The 23,161-nt window shown below is 41.9% G+C and overlaps 1 protein-coding gene and 3 long non-coding RNA genes across 5 annotated transcripts in view; 3 read left to right on the top strand and 1 right to left on the bottom strand.

Annotated features, from left to right (window-relative positions):
* The first annotated feature begins 1,915 nt into the window (after positions 1-1,915).
* Positions 1,916-4,469, top strand: LOC121041711 (uncharacterized). The gene is made up of 3 exons (XR_005795824.1): positions 1,916-2,146; positions 2,747-2,831; positions 4,386-4,469. It is a non-coding gene; the product is annotated as an uncharacterized LOC121041711 (long non-coding RNA).
* A 768-nt stretch (positions 4,470-5,237) lies between these two features.
* Positions 5,238-14,316, top strand: LOC121041710 (uncharacterized). 2 transcript variants are annotated; one of them, XR_005795823.1, is made up of 4 exons: positions 5,238-5,360; positions 7,442-7,577; positions 8,474-8,633; positions 13,848-14,316. It is a non-coding gene; the product is annotated as an uncharacterized LOC121041710 (long non-coding RNA). The 2 variants fall into 2 exon arrangements; XR_005795822.1 differs by having other exon boundaries at positions 7,442-8,633.
* An 82-nt stretch (positions 14,317-14,398) lies between these two features.
* LOC121041709 (uncharacterized) lies at positions 14,399-16,591 on the top strand. The gene is made up of 2 exons (XR_005795821.1): positions 14,399-14,448; positions 16,476-16,591. It is a non-coding gene; the product is annotated as an uncharacterized LOC121041709 (long non-coding RNA).
* Positions 16,592-19,926: 3,335 nt separating this feature from the next.
* TMOD3 (tropomodulin 3) overlaps positions 19,927-23,161 on the bottom strand; it is an 81,019-nt gene continuing 77,784 nt past the window's right edge. Inside the window, exon 10 of the mRNA XM_040492700.1 lies at positions 19,927-21,061. Within this exon, the coding sequence (XP_040348634.1) occupies positions 21,027-21,061 (35 nt within the window). The 3' untranslated portion in view covers positions 19,927-21,026. The remainder of the gene's footprint in view (positions 21,062-23,161) is intronic.

Below are 23,161 nucleotides of genomic sequence, written 5' to 3'. Positions count from 1 at the left end.
CTGGTGACCTACTTGCAATAAAGCTTCCCTGGCCTTATGTGGAGGGAATCCAAAGGCTTAGGGAGATGAGTGTTGGATTAGACATACCTTGTGTTACCTGCATACCATGCCTCACCTTCTCCAACTCCATCCCCTGGGAAGGCCAGATTAAAATAATAAACATTTAATATTTCACCATTTCTGAGGGTCACGATTGGTTTAGCAGGGTCGTTGTGGCTCAGGGTCTGTGATGAGGTTGCAATCAAGACATTGGCTGAGAACACACTATCTAAAGGCTTGCCTGGAACTGAAGGATCTGTTTCCAACATGGTTCATTCTTGTGCTGTTGGCAGGAGGTCTGTTTGTTGCCACGTGAGCCTCTCTGTAGCAGCCTGAGTGTCTTCATGGCAGCTGGCTTCCCCTAGAGCGGGTGACCTAGAGCAGGAGAGAAAGAGCAAGGCAGAAAAGCTACAATGTCGTGCCCTAGCCTTGGAAGTGAGGTTGTATTCTATCGATCGGATAGACCAGCCATGATACGTGTTGGAGGAGACTATGCAAGGGCAGGAATACCAGAGGCAGGAACCACCAGAAAGTATCTTGAAAGCTGGCTGTCACAGCAGCTTTGCCTTCCACCAACCAACTTGGCCACCCTCCCTATCCAGAGACACTTGACGGGCTCCTGAGGGCTAGGCTCAGGGAGCCAGTCTGAGGTTGGTTGAGTAGAGAGGAGATTTGGTTTATGAATCTTGGGAAAACGTCAAAGTGATGGGGTAAGAGCTGTGTGAAAAACTTCAGTCAGAGAAATTAATGCTGTACATTTTCTCCCAACACTGAAGGTTATAGTAGGACCATGGATCTGTTTGGAGACATAGGTGACATTTCTTCAGACAGCGATGGGGACAATGAAAATTCCATTCCAGGGCAGCCTCATGTAAGTACACTCAGTAACCTCAACAGGTTCCAGTGTTGAAAGTTAAACAAGCTTCAAAGCCTGACGGGTCTGACTCCTATGGGGAGAGGACATTGATAATTGAGTAGCAGTCTGAAACATCTGATAAATGGGTGACTTTCTCAGCTGTGTTGGGAATTTGTGGATATTAGAAGGCACCGAAGGAACTGCTCAGAAGAGGGTAAACTTTAGGGGCTAAACTCTGAAAACTCATAATTTGAAAACCTTTGGCTTAAGTTTTTCTGAACCCAAACCTGTGCCAAAAAGCATGTGCTATTTGACTTCTCTGATTTTCTTTCTTTCCTTCTTTCTTTCTTTCTTTCTTTCTTTCGAGAGAAGGAGAGAGAGAGAATCCCATGAGGGGCAGAGAGAGGAAGAGAGAAACAGGGTACGAACTCACCTGTAGTGGGACTTGAACTCACAAACCGTGAGATCATGACTTGAGCCAAAGTCAGATGCTTATAAGCCACCCAGGTGCCCTCTTCTCTGATTTTAATAGTTACAAAGTACTGAGGGGTTGTACAATTTCACAGTTCTTTTGTTTAATGTCTTATGCAAACTAGATATGCCAACAAAATAAGTATTTTTTTCTGGTAATGCAGGCTTACAGGTCTTGTTTCCGATGGTGGTATTGTTGGCGGAGAGGATGAAATTTTAGGGAGAGACCTGGAGGGGTTACTGACTACTTTATTCCTAAAGTGGTGCCTGAATTTACTTCCTGTCACACCTTCATCTGCCTAGTATGGGAGAGCCGGAGCATTTCTTTCTATTTTTTTTATAAAATTCTTTTAACATTTATTTTTGAGAGAGACAGAGAGAGAGAGAGAGAGCACGCGCGCACACGCGCACATGCACAAGAGGGGGAGGGGCAGAGAGAGAGGGAGACAGAATCCAAGCAGGCTTCAGGCTCTGAGCTGTCAGCACAGAACCCAACACGGGGCTTGAACTCACACACCATGAGATCATGACCTGAGCTGAAACTGGATGCTTAACCAACTGAGCCATTCAGGTGCCCTCAGCTAGAGCATTTCTGATTTCACTTCAGGCTCTCACATTCTGATTCTCCTCTTAGGAAGAACGTGGAGTGTCTCAGGACCAACAGGAGGAAGAGCCGATTTCTGAAGGCAGAATAGAAATAGAAATCCCCAATGTCAACTCTGATTTGGGAAATGAATTGTACTTTGTTAAACTACCCAGATTTCTCAGCATAGAATCCAAGTAAGAGGACTGATTAAAGTTTTTTTTCAAGATATTAAATGAAAATAAGTGGAATATAAATGTTTTTTCTTATGAGTTGGCTAATCATAAAGATTAGAGATTCCTCATCTGAAAGGATGATGCAGGTGTTTTTCACTAGTGTAAAGCTGAAAAATGAGGTTGAGAAAGTTTGCTAGAGAAATCATAAATGTTCAGTGCGAAAGCCACTGTGACTAGAAAAGACCATGATCTTGGACAATAGTATTGGGTATTTTTCATGAAGCATCGTGAGTGTAAGCTCTTATGCAATTAAACATGATACTTTTCTTTAAAAATGGTGAAAGATGGACCATATGTTATTTATATTTCAGAAAATGTAATTCTTCAAATAAGACTTCGAATTATTAGTCACATTTGGATTTTATTTCAGATGTGTTAAAATCAAATTTCAAGAAAGTACACTAATTTGCATACTTGCTTGAAGTTTTACATGAAGTGACTTGTCTACTGTGACTTTTTAAAAACACCTTGGTGCATGTTGTAAAGATTATTATTATTTTATAGCATTAACAATATTCATTACTAGATATGGCTAACCTGAGATTAAAAAACCATTTTTAGACCTTTTGATCCTCAGTATTATGAAGACGAATTTGAAGGTGTGAAAGTGCTTGATGAGGAAGATAGAACCATGTTAAAATTGAAGGTACCATTCTGTACTTGTTTCCTTTTTTTTTTTTAAGTTTTTCATAAAACAGAGATAATGATTTGAGACTTGAGATTATGAAATGATGTTTTATGTTTACTCTTCAGTCAACAAACAACCGTTCAGACCAAGGTCTGAAATGTCTCTTCAGAATGTTTCTAGGGGAGAAGTTACATAGCCTCATAGTCCCTGTAATTGTCACTTTTCTAACCTTTTTTTTTTTTTTTTTTTTTTGCAGTTGTAATTTTTCAATGGAAGTAAAGATAAAAATTCTTGAAAATTGTTAGTTCATTTTTTAAAAATGTTTATTTATTTTTGAGAGAGACAGAGACAGAATGCAAGTGGGCTGGGGCAGAGAGAGAGGGGGAGGTACAGAATCCGAAGCAGGCTCCAGGCTCTGAGCTGTCAGCACAGAGCCCGATGCGGGGCTTGAACTCACGAGCTGTGAGATCATGACCTGAGCTGAAGTCAGATGCTCAACTGACTGAGCCACCCAGGCACCCCTAGTAACTTCATTTCATATAAACATAGGTATATGGAACTGCCTCTACATGTTACAGTAGACTTCCCACAATAGAAATCTCTCAGGCTCTTTCTGGAAATTCAGACTATGTTCAAAGAGATGCCTTGTCTTGAGATGTTTCCTCTCGAGAAGGCCTGGGATGGCTGTACACTCTACTGCGTACACAGGGTGTCATGAGCTATTGCCAGAGGCAGAACCAATTTTTATGCTACCTTCATGATTTGGGGTTCCCTACTATATGGGTAGGACAAATTTGAACTAAAAACCCAAAAAACAAAAAACAAACAGGGCAAAGCACAAGTCTCCAGTTTTAATTGTTAAGAGTATCTTAAGTGTATATTCTTTTATTTACTTTTTTTTTTTTAACATAATGCCCAGAGCTTCCTTGTCTTACTAGGCCAGGCTTACTAGTCCTCCCTTCACTGGGTTCATAGCCCTTCAAGTGGACTTAACAGTAGGCAGAGATCTCTATGTTAACTGCCCATCTCATGTAGACTCAAAGCCTCATCCTTTCTTTGAACTTTTGGTGTGTCTGGTAATACCTCCGTCCTGCATTGTCCTTGGCTTTTACCTCCACTGTTATAAACTAGAGCTTAGGAAAGATTAAAAATTTTTTTTTATTTTTATTTTCGAGAGACAGAGAGAGAGAGCACAAGCAGGGGAGGGCAGAGAGAGAGGGAGACACAGAATCTGAAGCCGGCTCCAGGCTCTGAGCTTGTCTGCACAGAGCCCAACATGGGGCTTGAACCCACAAACCAGAAGATCATGACCTGAGCTGAAGTCTGACTCTTAACCAACTGAGCCACCTGGGAGCCCCAAGCTTAGGAAAGATTTAAACAAAATGGTTAGTTTAACCAATATCCTTAGGTATTTGTAGTAGGAGTGTTTCAGTGTTTCTTCATCAGCTATTTTGGAAGCTTCTTCTATCACTACATACGAATTCTTGGCACATGATTATAAGTCACTTGAGGAAATGAAGAACATGCAGTTTAGTTACACTCATTTTGTAATGCCCTTGTATTTTGAACCAGGTGGAAAATACTATAAGATGGAGGAAACGCCGGGATGAGGAAGGAAATGAAATTAAAGAAAGCAATACTCGGATAGTCAAGTGGTCAGATGGAAGGTGAGCCCATAACGCCTGAAGAGCATTGACAGACCCGGAGGGAGGCCTGGGAGGCGTGGAGTTCTCCATGTGGGACCTTACTTTGGGGTCCTCTTTCACTAAAGAATTAACAAAATCTAGGCCTCTGGGAGGACACTTTAGAAATGGGCCCAAGATGTGATCAGATTCATGGTATCTGCCTTATCCGAGTAAGCGCCCAATGCTCGCTCCCATGCGCCAGGTGCTACTGGACAGTATAAATTGGTATTTTGGGAAAAATGTTTCTGTTTCACTAATGAAATGGTAGAGATTGGGAAAGTGACAAAACTATTATGTCTCAAATGGGAAGGAGAAAGGAGTTTTACCACCTTTTGCTTTAAAAAGGCATAAGTTGGGGCGCCTGGGTGGCTCAGTCGGTTATGCATCCGGCTTTGTCTCAGGTCATGATCTCATAGTCCGTGAGTTCGAGCCCCGTGTTGGGCTCTGTGCTGACAGCTCAGAGCCTGGAGCCTGCTTCAGATTCTGTGTCTCCCTCTCTCTCTGCCCCTCCCCTGCTCATGCTCTCTCTCTGTCTCAAAAATAAATAAAAACATTAAAAAAAATTAAAAAAAAATAAAAGGGCATGAGTTATTTACGGCATCTCTGTTTTTCTCAGGAGCTCAGTGCACAGTTGCACAGCATTTTAAGTAAAGCCTATAGGGGAGAATGGGAATTGTAGGATTCGTTAACATGTCCACCCCAGCACTGACCGGTGTCTCCTTTCCAGCCTTTCCCTGCATCTGGGCAATGAAGTGTTTGATGTCTACAAGGCCCCCCTGCAGGGCAATTACAACCACCTGTTCGTTCGAGAAGACACAGGTCTACAGGGACAAGCCGTCTTCCAAGCCAAGCTCACCTTCAGGTAACCTTCATACTGATGTGTTGGTACTGGCTGTTAAAGAGCAGCCAGGCCGAGAGGCCGTGCAGAAGGCCTGACTCAGCCCTGACTGACATAATTTCAGGGTGCAGCTCACCAGGGGACGTGCTCGGTTCCCATGCTGTTTTTCACTTTTGCTACAAGTTGCTGTTTCTCAGGGAGCCAGTTCATGCTATCGAAACCACCACGAGACCAGTATGTAAGCCGGGAGACCAGTGAATGAATTCACCTTGGTCAGTGCACCCGGTAGGAGGCCTAGAGGACTGGTCTGCGCAGCTCCGCCGGTCAGTGCCCTTTCCCGTGAGAGGAACACAGCTGGGAGGCGGGCGGATTGTGAGCGTGTCGTTGGCGTGTGCACGCGGCAGAGGCGGGGGAGGGGCTGGACAGGCTGCCGCCTGACCCCAAGCGGATAGGCGCTACACCCCTGTGCTGCGCTGCCTTGTTGGGCGCTTTTCCTCCTCCGCTCCTTCGCGCACCTTGCCTCTGAAGGTCATAGCGCTGTTGTCCGTCTTGCAGCTCTCCTTGAAGTGGGGCACTTAACAGATGAACAGTGCTCACAGGATTTCTTTCTTGGGGTCACGGAAATGTCCTAAAATCGGATTGTTGTAATGGTTACACCAGTTGTAATTTATTAAAAAAAAAAATTTTTTTTTAACGTTTATTTATTTTTGAGACAGAGAGAGACAGAGCATGAACAGGGGAGGGTCAGAGAGAGAGGGAGACACAGAATCTGAAACAGGCTCCAGGCTCTGAGCTGTCAGCACAGAACCTGACGCGGGGCTCGAACTCGCGGACCGCGAAATCATGACCTGAGCCGAAATCAGCCGCTTAACCGACTGAGCCACCCAGGCGCCCCTCTACCACTTGTAATTTAAAAAGTCGTTTACGCGGTGCCTGGGTGCCTCAGTTGGTTAAGCACCGACTTCGGCTCAGGTCATGATCTCGGGGTTCGGGGTTCATGGCTTCCAGCGCCCCGCCCCGTCTCCCATTGGGCTCAGCTTAGAGGCTGGAGCCTGCTTCAGATTGTGTCTCCCTCTCTCTCTGCCCCTCCCCCGCTCGCTCGCGCTGTCTCTCTCTTTCTCTCTGTCTCTGTCTCTCGCGCGCGCACGCTTCCGCTCTCTCTCAAAAACAAACATTAACAATTTTTTTCTAAAAAGTTATTTACTTGTGTATTAAAATGAGTGAATTTTATGATATGTAAATTATACTCAAATCTTTTGCTCTGTTTTAAAGATTAACAGCACTGAGGTTTAGACATTAACAGTGTCTGACTTCTGTGCAAGCTTGAAGAAGAGTGTCAATCTCACTAATTTTTAGTGTCCTTATCTGTAAATTGGAGATAATATCTACTTCACAGAATGGTGTGTCAGTTAAGTCAAATGATACATTAGATGGCATGCAGTGTGGAGTCCTGGCATAATAAACGTTGTTCGGATCCAACCTCTTAATGAGCTTTTCTCCAGTGGTCTAAAAGACAATTCTACAGCGTGCTTTTTTCCCCGTTGTGCCCTGTGTTCCACGCTCCTTATGTCCCATCTCTCGACAGCCTCAGAGACTCTCCTAAGTTAGGATCATTCTTTCTTTCTGATGTACCACCAATCTGCCTCCCTTGAGCCAGGAATGTTTTCTGCACCAGCTGTTCCTGTCCTCTGGGCTATCGTGAGGCCTCCTTGCCTTGCCCTTCCTTCTAATTGTATTTCAGATAAAGGGACTTTTAGTTCTTGAGTCAGGACTTGTGGCCTCTGCACCACCCTCACAGACCTGAGATTTCATATCCCTTCTCTTTCTGCTTGTCGTCAGGGATTTCTTTGTAAAAGCCCTTGACCCTGCCGCCTGCTCTCCTTTTTTCTCCACTCGGTGCTTCAGCCCCTCGGCATCCCCCCGGGGAGAAGGGACGGAGGGAGGAACAAGAGAAGGAGGAAGCCTCAGAGCGCCAGGACCCGAGGCCCAGTGTCCTTCATCTGCTAAAGGGGAAGGGGTCATCGTCACAGCTGTTTGTGCTCTCGGTTTGATCACCTGCGATGTTCTTAGTCAACAGTGGGGCATTCTTGTCCATCTCCCAGCAGACCTCACTCTACAGACAGTGTCACACATAGAAAGATGACCCTGCTGCTTGCTAATAGATGCTCAAGGATGCAGAAGATTAGAATCTTACCAATGGCTGGTTGTGATCCTGAGTGCCGGCGCACTGAAATGATTAAGGTACGTTTGCTAAGCTCTATGCTGGGATTTTTTGGGGGGGTATTACAGGCTTACTCTCCAGAATATTAATTCACAATTTTGTATTGCCACAACCATTTTATTTCTTATAGTTATCAGGGAGCCAACTTAAACCTAAGTGTGTGGTTAACCCTAGTAATATCAGTGGCTTCTGGTGAGATGTAGCAAATCAGACACTCAGGTGTTCTCTCTCCAGTTCATGGGATTTCAGGGAGAAATCTGACAGGTTTTATGACAGGTTATCATAAAACTTTGTGAGATATGAAGTGCTGGGAAGGTCAAAAGGACATTCCTGACTCACTCAACTAGGCTCTGTCTTGTGAACACCAGTGTGTGGATCGCCAGGCAGAGAAGGGTGCGAAGGGTGTGAAAGTTCTACTGTGGGGCTCAGGGACCCTCCCCTGCCAGCACCTCCCCATCCTGTCATCAGGAGCGACGGGGAGCTCTCTGGGGTGAGGGGCCCTGACAGGAATATGTGAGCACCATTGTAGTTTGATGGAGCCTGAGCAAGTTGGGTTGTCTGTCTCAGGGATTAACAGAAACGGCCGCCCTCAGGCGTCCACTGGGCAAGGATGAGGTTCTTCAGGCTGGTTGCTGCTCTCCAGACTCTGACTGACGGGCAGCACAAGGGGACGCTGCAGCTCCCAGGGCCGTGCCGGTGCCAGTTCTGATCGGCCGCTGGTGCGAGAGAGCCCTCGGCCTCTTCACCCTGTGTTACCTTCACGCCTTAGAACTAAAGAGAGTGATCGCTGTGTGGTAACAGGTGTGGAATGGAGACAACTATATTCTAAAGACAAGAATTATAGTAAATGTAGGTTCAAGTGAGCACAGAGGTAGTTCATATTTTTAAGTTAAATGGTTGATTTGCTTCTTTACAGAAAAAGGAACGTTTGAGGGCTTCTACTCAGCAGACAGTCCATCTGTGGGAGGGGCAGAACCAGCAGGGGCTGGGTGTCCCCTACCAGGACCCCAATAGTGTCCATGAAGAAGAGGAAGGCATCAAAGCTGTGAAAAACCATAACCAAGGGGACCTTTGAGGTAAGCTGGGCATGGAGGTAACATTTCCTCATCTGAGGGCCACAGAGACTGATGGCCTTTTACTCTCTCTCCTGCTGTTACTTACTTAGGACAACGGTACAAAGGCCTTTTGTTTTTATTTTGTGTTTGTTAGGGTCACTTTCCCACAGAAAAGCTTAGCTGGGAAGGTAAGGCACCCCCAAAATAAAAAAAATCAATTAAATAATTCTTGTTCTTATGGAGGGAAAATGTGTAATAAAGAGTTTGCTGCTTGTATAATTGACCCATTATTTATTTTTTTAAAAAAAATTTTTTTTTCAACGTTTTTTAATTTATTTTTTGGGACAGAGACAGAGCATGAACGGGGGAGGGGCAGAGAGAGAGGGAGACACAGAATCGGAAACAGGCTCCAGGCTCTGAGCCATCAGCCCAGAGCCCGAGGCGGGGCTGGAACTCACGGACCGCGAGATCGTGACCTGGCTGAAGTCGGACGCTTAACCGACTGCGCCACCCAGGCGCCCCGACCCATTATTTAAACATTGTAGTTTCTTAATGTGATCATAAAACCTCTTGGGTGTTTAAAAGTGATGAATCTGAGAACAAAACTTCTCATATCTGTCATTTCAGCATGTCTGCAAGTTATATACACTTTTTCTCATCAAAATTTTAAAAATGTTGGCTCTTCAAGGGAAAATGTAAGTGGGAAGCAACAATATTCAGAAGAAAAGCTCAGGAATAAACAGGTCTTCATCTTTGAAGTTCATTCCCACGTCTGGAGTTCGAGTTCCTTTACTTTCAGAGGAATGAGCTAGAATCTATTTTTCAGACAGTGATGGGGATCAGAAGAAGAAAAGGCTCAAAGATTACTGAGAGCAAGGAAGGTCACCAGTGATGAGATAGAACCAAATTTGTTCAATTCTAAGGGGGTTTGTCCTGAACCCAGGAGCCAACTCCTGGACTAAAAATTTGCTCACAGCCCTGGGGCACAGACAGATGTTTGTATACTTCACTGAGACTCTGGGAGATTAATGTAGTGACAGGACCAGGAGTGACCCAGAGGGTCTGACCCCTGTGATCAGGTGCATGTTGGAAGACTGCTCAGAGAAGAAGATCCCTCACTGGTGGTGAAGAAACTGTTAGCTTATGGGACACACTGACCAGGTGGGCGTTCTAGGTAGGTAGAAAGGCCTGTGAGGAAATGTGTGGGGCCCTGAGTCGCCACCACACTCAATGGGAGAGGGACCGATAGCTCTGTGTGGTGGAGCAAGACATCCATCATGTTCATCGTGGTAACTGGGCGTTCTTATTGTTTGGGTGTATGAGTAGTTGAGGGTTATTCCATTTCCATGTTATTAAAATATTTTCCCTTTAATTATTTCCTTTTCTAAGTGCAAACAAAATTTCAGTCTTAAATATACAAGGGAATCATATTTACCAAGTAAATATATAAGGGCAAAATGGGAATTATTGCCCATATGCCATATTAAAAAAATTTTTTTTTAATGTTTATTTTTGAAGGAGAGACAGAACGTGAGTGGGGGAGGGGCAGAAAGCGAGGGAGACACAGAATCTGAAGCAGGCTCCAGGCTCTGAGCTGTCAGCACAAAGCCCAATGTGGGCCTTAAACTCATGAACGGTGAGATCATGACCTGAGCTGAAGTCGGACGCTTAACCGACTGAGCCAGTCAGGTGCCCCTGCCCATATGTCATATTAATTAATTCACTGTTTTCTGAACACTTAACATGCTTCACTCCGGGTCTGGAGTCACAGGTGGGAGTAAACATTTCAGTAACACAAATGTTGAGCATGTCAGTTAAGCGCTGGTCACCTGTCCAAGGGAAGCATTCGTTTTTCATGTAAAAAATAGATTTAAAATTTTAAAAGCATACTGAGAAAGCACATAAAATGCAAGCAGTCATTTTTAAAAATCCATAGGCTTTAAAATACTTTTAGATAGGGAAAGTGAAATATTGAGGAAGCAGGAAAACATATTTCAAGTAGTATGATTGGAATGTCAGTACAGAGTGAGGAGGGAGTGTCCCTCCTGCCCTGACCACTGCCCGGGGGCAGCCCGGGGTTCGTATGGCCTGACCAGCTGGAGACAGTGTCTGTGGAGATGGGTCGCTGCTGGGCGGTCACCTTCTAATATGAAGGAATGGCTCCCCCATCAGCTCAAGACTTTTTTGGGAAATTTTTATTTTAATTCCAGTTAGTTAACATACAGTGTTACGTTAGTTTCAGATGTACAATACAGTGATTCAACACTTCCGTGTGATACCCAGGGCTCATCACAGTGAGTGCCCTCCTTAATCCCCATCACCCACCTCCCCACCTCCCCTCAGTTTGTTCTCTAGAGTTAAGAATCTGTTTCTTGGTTTCTTCCCCCCCCCCACCCCCTTTGTTCATTTGTTTAAGTTTTACACGAGTGAAATATGGTGTTTATCTCTCTCTGATTTGTTTCACTTAGCATTATACTCTCTAGCTCCGTCCATGACACTGCAAATGGCAAGATTTCATTCATTTTTATGCTGAATAATATTCCATTGTATATACCACATCTTCTTTATCCATTCTTCTAGTGATGGACACTTGGGGGGCTGCTTCCCTATCTTGGCTATTGTACGTAATACTGCTATAAACATCAGGGTGCATGTATCCCTTTGAATTACTGTTTTTGTATTCTTGGGGTAAATACCCAGTAGTGCAATTGCTGGATCATAGGGTAATTCTGTTCTTAACTTTTTGAGGAACCTCTGTATTGTTTTCCACAGTGGCTGCACCAGTTTGCAATCCCATCCACAGTGCAAGAGGGTTCCTTTTTGTCCACATCCTTGCCAGAACTTGTTTTTTATGTTTCTGATTTTAGTCATTCTACAGGTATGAGGTGATATCTCATAGTCCTTTTGATTTGCATTTCCCTGATGATTAATGATGATGAGTATCTTCTCATGTCTGTTGGCCATCTGTAGGTCTCCTTTGGAGAAAAGTCTGTTCATGTCCTCTGCCCATTTTTAATTGGATTTTTTGGTATTCAATTTTATAAATTCTTTACATATTTTGGATACTCTTTATCAGATGTGTTATTTGCACATATCATCTCCCATTCTGTAGTTTGCCTTTTTGTTTTGTTGTTTCCTTCATTGTGCAGCTTTTTTTATTTTGATGTAGACCCAATAGTTTATTTTTGCTGTTGTTTCTCTGGCCTCAGAGGACCTATCTAGAAAAAAGTTGCTGTGATGGATGTCAGAGAAATTACTGCCTGTGCTGTCTTCCAGGATTTTTATGGTTTCAGGTCTCATATTTAGGTCTTTAATCCGTTTTGAATTCACTTTTGTGTATGGTGTGAGAAGGTGGTCCAATTTCATTCTTTTGCATGTGGCTATTCAGTTTTCCCAACACCATTTTTTGAAGAGACTTTTTTCCACTGGGTATTTTTTCCTGCCTTATTGAAGATTAAGTGACCGTATACTTAGGGGTTTATCTCTGGGTTTTCTATTCTGTTCTTTTGATCTGTGTGTCTATTTTTGTGCCAGTACATACTGTTTTGATTACTACAGCTATATAACTTGAAGTCTGGAATTATGATACCTCCAGATTTGTTTTTCTTTTTCAAGATTGCTTTGGCTTCTGGGTCCTTTGTGGCTCCATACACTTTTATGATTGTTCTGGTTCTGTGAAAAATGCTGTTGGTATTTTGATAGAGATTGCATTAAAGATTTAGATTGCTTTGGGTGGTATAGACATCTTAACAGTATTTCTTCTTCCAGTATAGGAGCATGAAATGTCTTTCCCTTTGTGTTCTCTTTCTTTCGTCCGTGTTTTATAGTTTTTAGAGTACAGGTCATTCACCTCTTTGGTCAGGTTTATTCTTAGGTATCCCATTATTTTGAGTACAATTGTAAATGGGGTTGTTTTAATCTTTCTCCGGCTTCATTATTGCTGTTTAGAAACGCAACAGACTTCTGTACATTGATTTTGTATCCTGTGACATTGCTGAACTCATGTATCAGTTCTAGTAGTTTTTTGGTGGAGTCTTTCAGGTTTTGTAATGTTTATTTAGTTTTGAGAGAGAGTGTAAATTGGGGAGGGGCAGCAAAAGAGGGGGACAGAGGATCCAAAGCGGGCTCTGCGCTGACAGCAGTGAGCCCGTTGCGGGGCTCAGACTCACAATCTGTGAGATCATGACCTGAGACGAAGTTGGACAATCAAACGACAAAGCCACCCAGACGTCCCTTGGGTTTTCTATGTACAATTTTGTGTCATCTGCAAATAGTGAAACATTCACCTGTTCCTGATTTGGTTGCCTTTTATTTCTTTATGTTGTCTAATTACTATGGCTAGGACATAGAGTACTGTGTTAAATAAAAGTGGTGAGAGTGGACATATTTGTCTTGTTCCTGACCTTAGAGGAAAGGTGCTGTTTTTCCCCATTAAGGATGATGTTAGCTGTAGGTTTTTCATAGATGGCCTTTATTATGTTGAGGTATGTTCCCTCTAAACCCATTTTATTGAAGGCTTTTACCATGAATGGATGTTGTACTTTGTCAGATGCTTTTTCTGCATCTATTGAAATGATCATATGATTCTTATCCTTTCTCTTATTGATGTGCTATATTAAATTGCAAATACTGCAGCATACCACCCTTGCAACCCAGGAATAAATCCCACTTGGTCATGGTTTAGTGAATGATTTTATTTTTTTATTAAAAATTTTTTAAATATTTATTTTAATCTTTATTTTTGAGAGAGAGAGAGAGACAGAGTGTGAGCAGGGGAGGAACAGAGAGAGAGGGAGACACAGAATGTGAAGCAGGCTCTAGGCTCTGAGCTATTAGCACAGAGCCTGATTTGGGGACCTGAGCTGAAGTCAGGCATTTAACTGACTGAGCCACCCAGGCGCTCCAATGTTTGTTTATTTTTGAGAGACAGAATGTGAGCTGGGGAAGGACAGAGAGGGAGACACAGAATCCGAAGCAAGCTCTGGACTCTGAGCTGTCAGCACACAGCCCAACGTGGGCTCGAACTCACAGACTGCGAGATCATGATCTGAGCTGAAGTCAGATGCTTAACCGACCGAGCCACCCAGGTGTCCCTATTTTTTAAATGTATTGTTGGATTCAGTTTGCTGAATCCAGTTTGCTAGTATTTTGTTGACGATAGCTGAGAACTACTTTGGACAAAATTTCTAGAAATGGTTGATACTGAACTTTACATCTTATCTCGTATCTGTTTAGGAGGTGAGCCCTCCAGAAAAAGAAGAGCAGAGGTTAAAGAGGAAGAACATGACTCAAGTATGAAGTGTGTGCTCATTGTGTACAGTTGACCCTTGAACACAGATCTGAACTGCGCTGGTCCATTTACACACGGTTTTTTGATATAATGTATTTTCTCTTCCTTGTAGCTTTCTTTAATAGCATTTTCTTTAGCTTACTTTATTATGAGCATAGTATATAATACATTAAGCATGCAAGATATGTATTAACTGTTATCAATAAGGCTTCTGGTAAAGAGTAGGCTATTAGTAGTTAAGTTTCTGTGGGTCAAAAGTTGTATCGGGATTTTCGACTGTGCAGGGTTTGGGCACCCCTAACCCCAACATTGTCAGCTGCATATTATTTTCCACAGTTTATTTTTTTAATAATTTTTTTAATGTTTATTTTTGGGAGAGACAGAGCATGAGCAAGGGAGGGGCAGAGAGAGAGGGAGACACAGACTCCGAAGCAGGAGGCAGGCTCCAGGCTCCAAGCTGTCCGCACAGAGCCTAACGGGGAGCTCAAACTCATGAACCACAAAATCACAACAAGCTGAGGTCGGACGCTTCACTGAGCCACCCAGGTGCCCCATCAACAGTTTGTTTTAAAGCAATGATTAAATGACTTGTTTTGATTGAAATGATAAATCGAGTTGCTTTTGCATAATCCTAGTTGTGAATAAAAAATGTTCAAAAGCAAGCCTGTGACTTTAGAAGATCCATTTTTCCCAAGGAAGAAACTTGTTTTGGTAACTGTTTGCTCTGGGTCTTAGGTTTTTGTGCATTTCGGCTGCTCTGCCCCACCTCATCCTCCTGGCTGGGCCCAAAGGTGGGCTTAGGTTCAGGTCAGGTATCGCATCTTCCCATATGTCCTCCTGTCCTGCCTAGCTGTGTTCAGGCATCTTCTGTGCTTTGTCATCTCCACCGGCATGGCACCACCACTGACCACCTCGCCCTGGATCTTGTCAGAGCAGGTACAGCATCGGAGGGCTCATTGGACACTGGGTGCTTTGCCTAGTGCTGAACTGGTCCTACCAGTTCTAGTCCTCAGAACAACGTGAAAGGTGGGTACTCTTATTTCCATTTGGACCTGAAAGGTGGGGTCGAAAGAACTTTGAGACCTCTATCCAAAGCTTTTTCCTCCCAAGTAAAAAAATAAACATTTTTGAGAGAAGGGTCATGAGCTTTTATATGGAGCAATCACAAGGTTAAGCAGATACATTAGTGGCCTTCTGGAGAAAGACACCCAAAATACCTGAGATAAACAGTCACCATAAAATTTAGAGAAAAGAGCAGTGGGAAACAAAATACTACATTTGATTCCTGGCTTTGTGACTGGCACACCAGCTGGAATATAATGGGTACCTGATAAGTATTTACTGAATGAACAAGCCAAAGGTCTTGGGCAAGTTACTTGACTTTCTGAAGTCCGTCTCCTCAACTCAGTGGGATTTGGACTTAACCATGTAAATCCTTCATGATTTACATAGTTTTTATTTCTCTACCTCTGCAAGTTGATACTAATTGGATGTATTTTAAAAAACGTATTAGAGACTCATTCAGAACACTAAGCACCAGCACGGTTTAATCCTAAGGCCAGCTACTTCTAGCAAGGGTTGGCCCCGAGGCTCTGCTAAGTCTGCAAACAGGCCCAGGGCTGGGATCTCTAGGCCCTCAACCCTTGCAGATATAAAGGAAAGCTTCACATTTGAAGGACAAAAGATGTTTGGTGATTTTGGACCCACGAGTGGTCGGCCGCCCTCACTATTTGGTCCCTAAAAGAGCAGAGGCCACTGTGCTAGGCCTAAGGGCACTGTCTCTCCATGGCCACTCAGACTCACGGGAGCTGAGTCACCTGCCAGGGCAAGTGCCCGAGCCTCCTTACCTGGCCGAGAGGACAGGCAGCAAGACCTCCTGCAGGAGAAAATGAGCCCAAAGGCCATTCTCCCAAGGCCAGCCAATATTAAAGATGTAAGGGGACGGTGCTCGTTCGCAAAGGTTCCAGAGCTCTGAAAATGTTAATTTGCCACTTACCCCTAAAAGATTCCTCAAACCCTTTACAACACATTTCACTGATTTCCTCTTTTGCTTGGTAGATTTGGGTGACTGGTAATTAAGGTCTTTGCTGTAAAAATAATTTGTAGTTTATTAGAATTGGCTCCCATCAGGTCCAAAATGCGATGTATCATAGGACCCTGTTTCTTCACATTTGTCAACTCAATTCACTTTTATGGACAGACCAGACTGAGAACTGATGGTATTTCAAGCACATGAAATTACTATTTTTATGGGTAGAAATGGTCAAGTATTGACAGTTTATGGTTTAATATAATAGAGTGGGATAGAATAACTGGGAAAATAATAAGCTTGTTTCTGAAAAGGCATGTAAGAAATGAACTTTAGAACATAGGAACTGAAGGGATTTTTTTCACACAGTCCAAGTGTATAGAATATTTGATAAACTTTATTCAAATTATTTCAGTATGAAGTCTAAGTTCTAAATGCCTACAGTACACAATTTTCAAAAGAAACTTGACTATTAACCAAGTTTAATAATATTTTGTAATATTTATCAGTATATTTACTGATAAATATTTACTGAGTCACCCAGGTGCCCCATCAACAGTTTGTTTTAAAGCAATGATTAAATGACTTGTTTTGATTGAAATGATAAATCGAGTTGCTTTTGCATAATCCTAGTTGTGAATAAAAAATGTTCAAAAGCAAGCCTGTGACTTTAGAAGATCCATTTTTCCCAAGGAAGAAACTTGTTTTGGTAACTGTTTGCTCTGGGTCTTAGGTTTTTGTGCATTTCGGCTGCTCTGCCCCACCTCATCCTCCTGGCTGGGCCCAGAGGTGGGTAAATTAGAGTATCAGACTTAAGTGGAATTATGCAGAATTATATAAGACCAAATTAAAAAGGTATAAGAATATAAAAATCGTTGCTTATCAATACATTTTCTCAATTTAAAAATAATGTTTCTTTGGTAAGTCTGTCTTGTGGTGAGAATGACCAAAAAACATGAATGCTCAGTGAGAGCTGATAGAAGGCGCTTCTAAAGATGGTTAGACCCAAGAGCTCACAGCTTTGAGAGCAACAGTTGTTCCGGTAGGTCCACATGTCTGGTTCTCGTGGGTGCCAGGTCTTTAGTTGCAGCCACTTCGCTTTTGAATAGTATTAAGGGCATTATGCTAACTAAGGCAGAGAAAATACCGTATGATCTCATTTATAGGACTATCTAAAAAAACTGAACTCAGAGAAACAATCGCCTGGTGGTTGCCAGGGCATGGGGGTAGGGGGTGGAGGATGGGTGAAGGTGGTGAAAGCTACAAAGTCCCAGTTATAAGATGAGTAGGTCTGGAGGATGGAATGTGCAGCATGGTGCCTGCAGGTGACAGTACTGTACTGCGTATCTGAAAGTTGCTAAGAGACTAGATCTTAATAGTTCACATCACAAGGAAAAATAATTTCTTTAAAACGATATGAGGTGATGGATGTTAACTAAATTTGGGGTACATATTTTGCAATATATACATAAATCATGTTGTGTATCTTAAAGTAATACAAAGTTATATGTTAATCATATCTCAATAATACTAGAAAAAAAATTTTTTAAGTGAAGTGGCACTGTCATGGAAGAGCACGAGCACAGGACTAAACCTGCAGAGGGTGGAAGCTACTGTGATTCCAGAGAAAGCACAGTCCTCAGACGTGTGGGAGGTGCTGTGGCTCCTCACTCCAAGGGGAAAGTGAGACCTGCACGCCCTGGGAACACAGAGCCAAAAATAGAGAAGATTTTATGAAACCTTGTGAATCTTTTCATCTTATTTATTTTTTTTTAGTGTTTTTATTTTTGAGAGAGAGAGCGAGCGAGCGACAGCGAGCAAGAGAGGGGCAGAGAGAGAAGGAGACAAAGAATCCGAAGCAGGCTCCAGGCTCTGAGCTGTCAGCACAGAGCTGACACGGGGCTTGAACTCACGCACCGTGAGACCATGACCTGAGCTGAAGTCGGACGCTTAACTGACTAAGCCACCCAGGTGCCCCTCTTTTCATCTTATTTTAAGGGCAAGGATTAAATATAATGTACAACAGAACATGACTAACATTTTATGAAAACATTTTTTCTTTTATAATTTTTATTATACCGTGGAATCCCCTTTTTAAATGAAGATACATCAGATACTGTCACTGGAAAAACCATTTACAAAGTTCTATTTACATGTAACTTTTCCAGAGTGCATCTATTACACAAAGCGAGTATGTGGGTTACTTCATTCAAATAACAAGAATTTGCAATTTAATGACCAAGATAATTCTCCTTGAAATCTCTAACAATCGGTGGGTTTTTTAAAACACAAAATGTATATATGGTCTTTTAAATGACGGGCACCTTTAGGAATGTATTTCACCTATACTTAAGACTTCTACTAGAATTTAGCTACAAGTTTATAGCACCAAAATCCATTTTAATAATATCAGCATTAGTTATTAATATTGATGTTTTTCAATACAATTTCATGTAGACATACTTGAAAAATGAGATCTTCAGACAAATATAAAATTTTTCAAAATGGGCAATTAAAAGCCTTTACACAGCAATTTAAAAATGCAAAGAATATTCTTTGATTAGATAACCAGGTAAGTTTAAATTGGTTAGCCTACAGAATGTATGGTCTTAGAAAAATCTTTGGTTTAAAAATCAAGACTATGTGAGAACCCTAATCTGTTACAACGCTTTAGAGCTATATATAGAAATACTGAATGTTACTAAATGGTTAAGAGGTGCTGGAGTTTTAAAGATCAAAGTAAACACCAGTTTTCTCCCTTGTAGTTACAACTCTTGAAAAGATTTTCTGTATTCAGTTGGATGAATGTTCAGCTTTAAAGATATTGATGAAATCTTTTCTTCAATTATATAATGCACTGTCACAGCTGAGAACTGGAATGGTATAAGCTAAACACTTAACTTCTTCATACTTAGGTAAATAATCAGTGAAAAAAGATTACCCGTAAGTACCATACACACACTATGTAGGGTCTCGCTTATGTCTATTAAAAAAAACCTGATGATAGAAGGGGTAACATACTTATCAGTTCATTGACTTATAGACAAAGCAAGCAAGGAAGCCCTGGGTGCCTGCTCCGTGCTGACTCCCCATCCTGCTGGAAGGGTGCAGTCTCTAAAGTCAAGTACATTTCCAAAGTTGCATATGAAAAGGGGACACACACACACACACACACACACACACACACACAGAAACCCTTGCTAACTTGGAAAAAAAAAAATCAGTGGTCTCTAACTCAAAGGGAATAGTGCAAAGTCGATCTTTGGCCCCTTTAAAACACTGGATATTGATTCAGAAAAACAAAGACACCCACTTCTTCTGAGGGAAGCTTTTGCTCTTGAGAAGGGTTAATACCAGATCACACACAAGAAGCTGCCTAGCTCAATAAGTAAACTGTCCAGTCCAAGCCAATTGAGTGACGTTTTATAATTCAATTTCAAAAATTCTTTTTAAAAGAATCAACACATCTATCCCTACTTTTAACTGGGATTCTTCCCTTTACTCCGTGTAAGTGATAGAGGACAGTCAGGCCTCAATTTCGGGGGTCAGTATTACTCAGATTTTTTCCTGCCTGCCCTCTGTACCTGGGCCAACTCTGCCATCGTCTGCTCCAGGCGCTGCCCTGAACAGGTCCACATCCCACCATGGTACACTGTGCAAGTGCTCGTTTGAATACCGTGAGCAGTACAAAGAAACTTCTCTTGTGAGAGATTCCTTTTACACAATATGGACAAAAAAGCCAGATGATGAAAGGGAATATAAAAGTAGATGGATGAGGGGCGCTTGGGTGGCACAGTCGGTTAAGCGTCCGACTTCAGCCAGGTCACGATCTCGCAGTCCGTGAGTTCGAGCCCCGCGTCAGGCTCTGGGCTGATGGCTCAGGGCCTGGAGCCTGTTTCCGATTCTGTGTCTCCCTCTCTCTCTGCCCCTCCCCCGTTCATGCTCTGTCTCTCTCTGTCCCCAAAATAAATAAACGTTGAAAAAAAAAATTAAAAAAAAAGTGGATGGATGAAGAACAGTTTTCCCTACTGGTTGGAAAATTCGTGGAATGCCAATTCAGTATTGTTGTTGTAATTCTGCAGTGCACACACAAACTTTCACGATACTGTGCCACAATTTATACACATGCCAGTTTCTAATTTACAGTAAGCATCAGTTTAAGTGACTATTTGGCATGTGCCTCAGACTTAAATTCCATCATGTTTGTTATCTTCGATGTCATGTGTTTAATAACCGCCTTCTTTTTTATTATCCTAAATAACCAAGAGTTGACTATATGTATGCCTTTTACAGGGAAGAAAACAGCTTGTCTACTTCGATGCTTTTTACTATGAGCTTTCACAAAAATTTAGTAATGCCCACATTATTGAAATAAAAAACTATAGTGAATTTAGCCATAACTGTCCTTTTAAACAAAGTACTAGCCTGGCCAAGCTGATGACTTTGTTGAAACAAGTCCTGGTGTTGGTGACACAGTGGACAAGTGCGGTGACCAGGAATGTGCAGAAGGCCCCTTTCTCTCCCCAACAGACCGGCTTTTATTTCTCAGCCGATGACCAGATTTGGAGTCGTTTTAAAACTCTGGTATCTTGCTTTCTTGATAGAAGCAAAAAGCACACTCTTGCCAAGTTCATGTATTCTAAAACAGGAAAGGGCTCCATGTGATGGAGTAAGGAAAGCTGTGAATGTCTTGTACCTAACAGGTACAATAGCAATTCTAATGGCAGTAATGTCCCTTTTTGATTTAAAAAAGATCGGTCCTTAAAATGTTCATACTATCTATGTAAATGATTTCCTAAACTTTTTTTACAATTGCATTTTTAAACTCATGACTCCTTACAAACCATTTAAGCTAAATTAAAACTGATTTTAGCAGAAAGAAATAATGTTATAAAGTACAAAATATCACCTACTATTGATTTTGCAATTTGAAACTGATAACAATGTAAACTAGAAAAAAGATACATGTAGTTAAAAAAAAAAAAAAGATTTCCAGTCTTTTCCCTTCTATCCAGGAAAATTTTACATCTGACATCACCAGCATGAGCCCTTGGTGACCTTTTAAAGTCTCCCAAAGATTGTTATCTCGGTGGATTTACTGGTGGTCTCCTTCAACTCGTCTTTTGCGAACTGTGAGAAAAAAAGAGAGGATGTTAGAAATCCCTGTTACTTTGTACAGGGTTAACTTGCTTGTAACAAACAAGTTGCTGCAGAATCCAGTTGTACTGACATGTAACGTCCATTTACTTGTTAAGCACTGAGGGGCTTCAAAAGGAGAACAAAGACGTGTCCTCAGCTCCCCTGTGCTTACACAGTAGCATCAGAAATCTAAAATCATGGTCATCAATCACCTTTAAGTCATTGCACCCATTTGTTATTTAAAAAAATTGACACCTCTGTTAAAACAATGAATTATAAATTACTGTGTTGAATTTTGAAATGACATTCAGGAAGCTGGGATTAGAAAGTATTAAAAGCAACAAATATTTGCATGCTTTCCTGATTAGGCATTACAATGTATCTCCTTAGTTTGTGAAAGAATATACCAAAAACATTTTTTTTAAGTTGTTTGTTTATTTAGATAGAGAGCACAAGCAGAGGAAGGGCAGAGAGAAGGAGAGACAGAATCCCAAGCAGGCTCCGCACCATTAGCACAGAGCCCAATGAGGGGCTCGAACTCACAAACCATGAGATCATGACCTGAGTTGAGATCAAGAGTTGGATGCCTTAACCAACTAGCCATCAAGGTGCCCCAAACATTTTTGTCATTTTAAAGGTAAATGACTTGCTACTATTTCCCAAATTTTCTTTCTAGGGTCTCCTACAAAATGAACCAGGCTCTGACAAAACAACAAATACAAAGTAATGAAAGTCTCAGATCCTGGTAATGTGGTATAAGGTCACATGAGGGTACCATAATAAACTTTGGCCACCAAAGTGGTCAACTAATTCAGTGGATGGTGTACAGAAAGGCGCATATATCTCAGGAGTTCCCAGCCTCTTCACAGACTGATGACCCCAAACCATTAGGCTTTACTCAGTAACAGTAGGATAGAGTCCTCAGGCAGACATGCAAGTGATGTGCATAAAAGCTTGTCTAGCTACTGGCTGGGTGCTAGCTAGAAAGTAAAAACCAGGAGATAAAAAGTATCAAGTTCCCATGAACATTTTTATACTTAAATAATTAAGTACACCCCGGGCTCTAATTTTAGTTCATGTTAATGAAAAGTAGGTTTCCTGTGTTTACTGAAATACTAAGGGAAAAAATCAAATAGAGACTTGAGTCCTCAAATACAAACCTAATTCATATTTATAGATCTCTGAAAAACAGAAATATCGAAAGGTAAATCAGATTAACTCTTTAGGGTAGAACATTTCCAAGAAAAATTTGAATTGCAGCAGGGTTTGGATGTTATTGGCAGACCATTTATGATGTTAAAATGCATGTTATAGGGGCTCTTGGGTTACCCAGTTGGTTGAGCATCTGACTCTTGAATTTGACTCAGGTCATGATCCCAGGATCATGGGATCAAGCCCTGTATGTGGCTCCTTGATGAGTGTGGAGCCTGCTTCAGATTCTCTCTCTCTGCCCCTCCCCCCACCCACTCACATGCTTGCTCTCTCTCAAAATAATGTAAAATAAAATAAAATGCATGTTATTAAAAAATACATGTTGTAAACAAGATCTAAGACAAAGTGGAGCAAACAAGAAAGGAAGAAAATTAATTATGTGGTTAGCTAGTGTAAGGACAGTAATAGGAGACTCAAAGTTCAATCAAATATTGCAACATATACCATATAATCTCTTTGCTGCTACAGCTAGGACACTTCTTAGCCCGAGAGATGGGAGTAGGTAAGAGTATTTGGATGAACAGAAAATAATGAGAAGAAAAGATTATCAAAATCAACACTAAAGATCTGATACAGCCCGATTTGCAAGATGAAGAAAAACAATATGCCCAAGAGATTGTGTGTATGTTTCAAGTTTTGTTCTTTGGCATCTCTTTCTGGTAGCTACATAATTAGATTGCATATCAGAGCACATGTCTTTATGCTGGCAGCCTTGATCTGTGGGCAGCAATCAACGCGGGGCTCTAAAAAAAAGCTGCGGGTGCTAGGAGCACATAAAGTGCAAGATGGGCCCAAGAGCCATTTCCGACTCTTCCTTGGCGCCTACTTGTTACAAGCAGATCCTCGGCTCAGCCTCTAGACAAGAGGCTTATAAATTTG

The sequence above is a fragment of the Herpailurus yagouaroundi genome, unplaced genomic scaffold, assembly GCF_014898765.1.
Source record: "Herpailurus yagouaroundi ecotype Mexico unplaced genomic scaffold, PumYag 184, whole genome shotgun sequence".
Taxonomy (NCBI): domain Eukaryota; kingdom Metazoa; phylum Chordata; class Mammalia; order Carnivora; family Felidae; genus Herpailurus; species Herpailurus yagouaroundi.
This window is presented reverse-complemented; position numbering and strand designations above follow the sequence as displayed.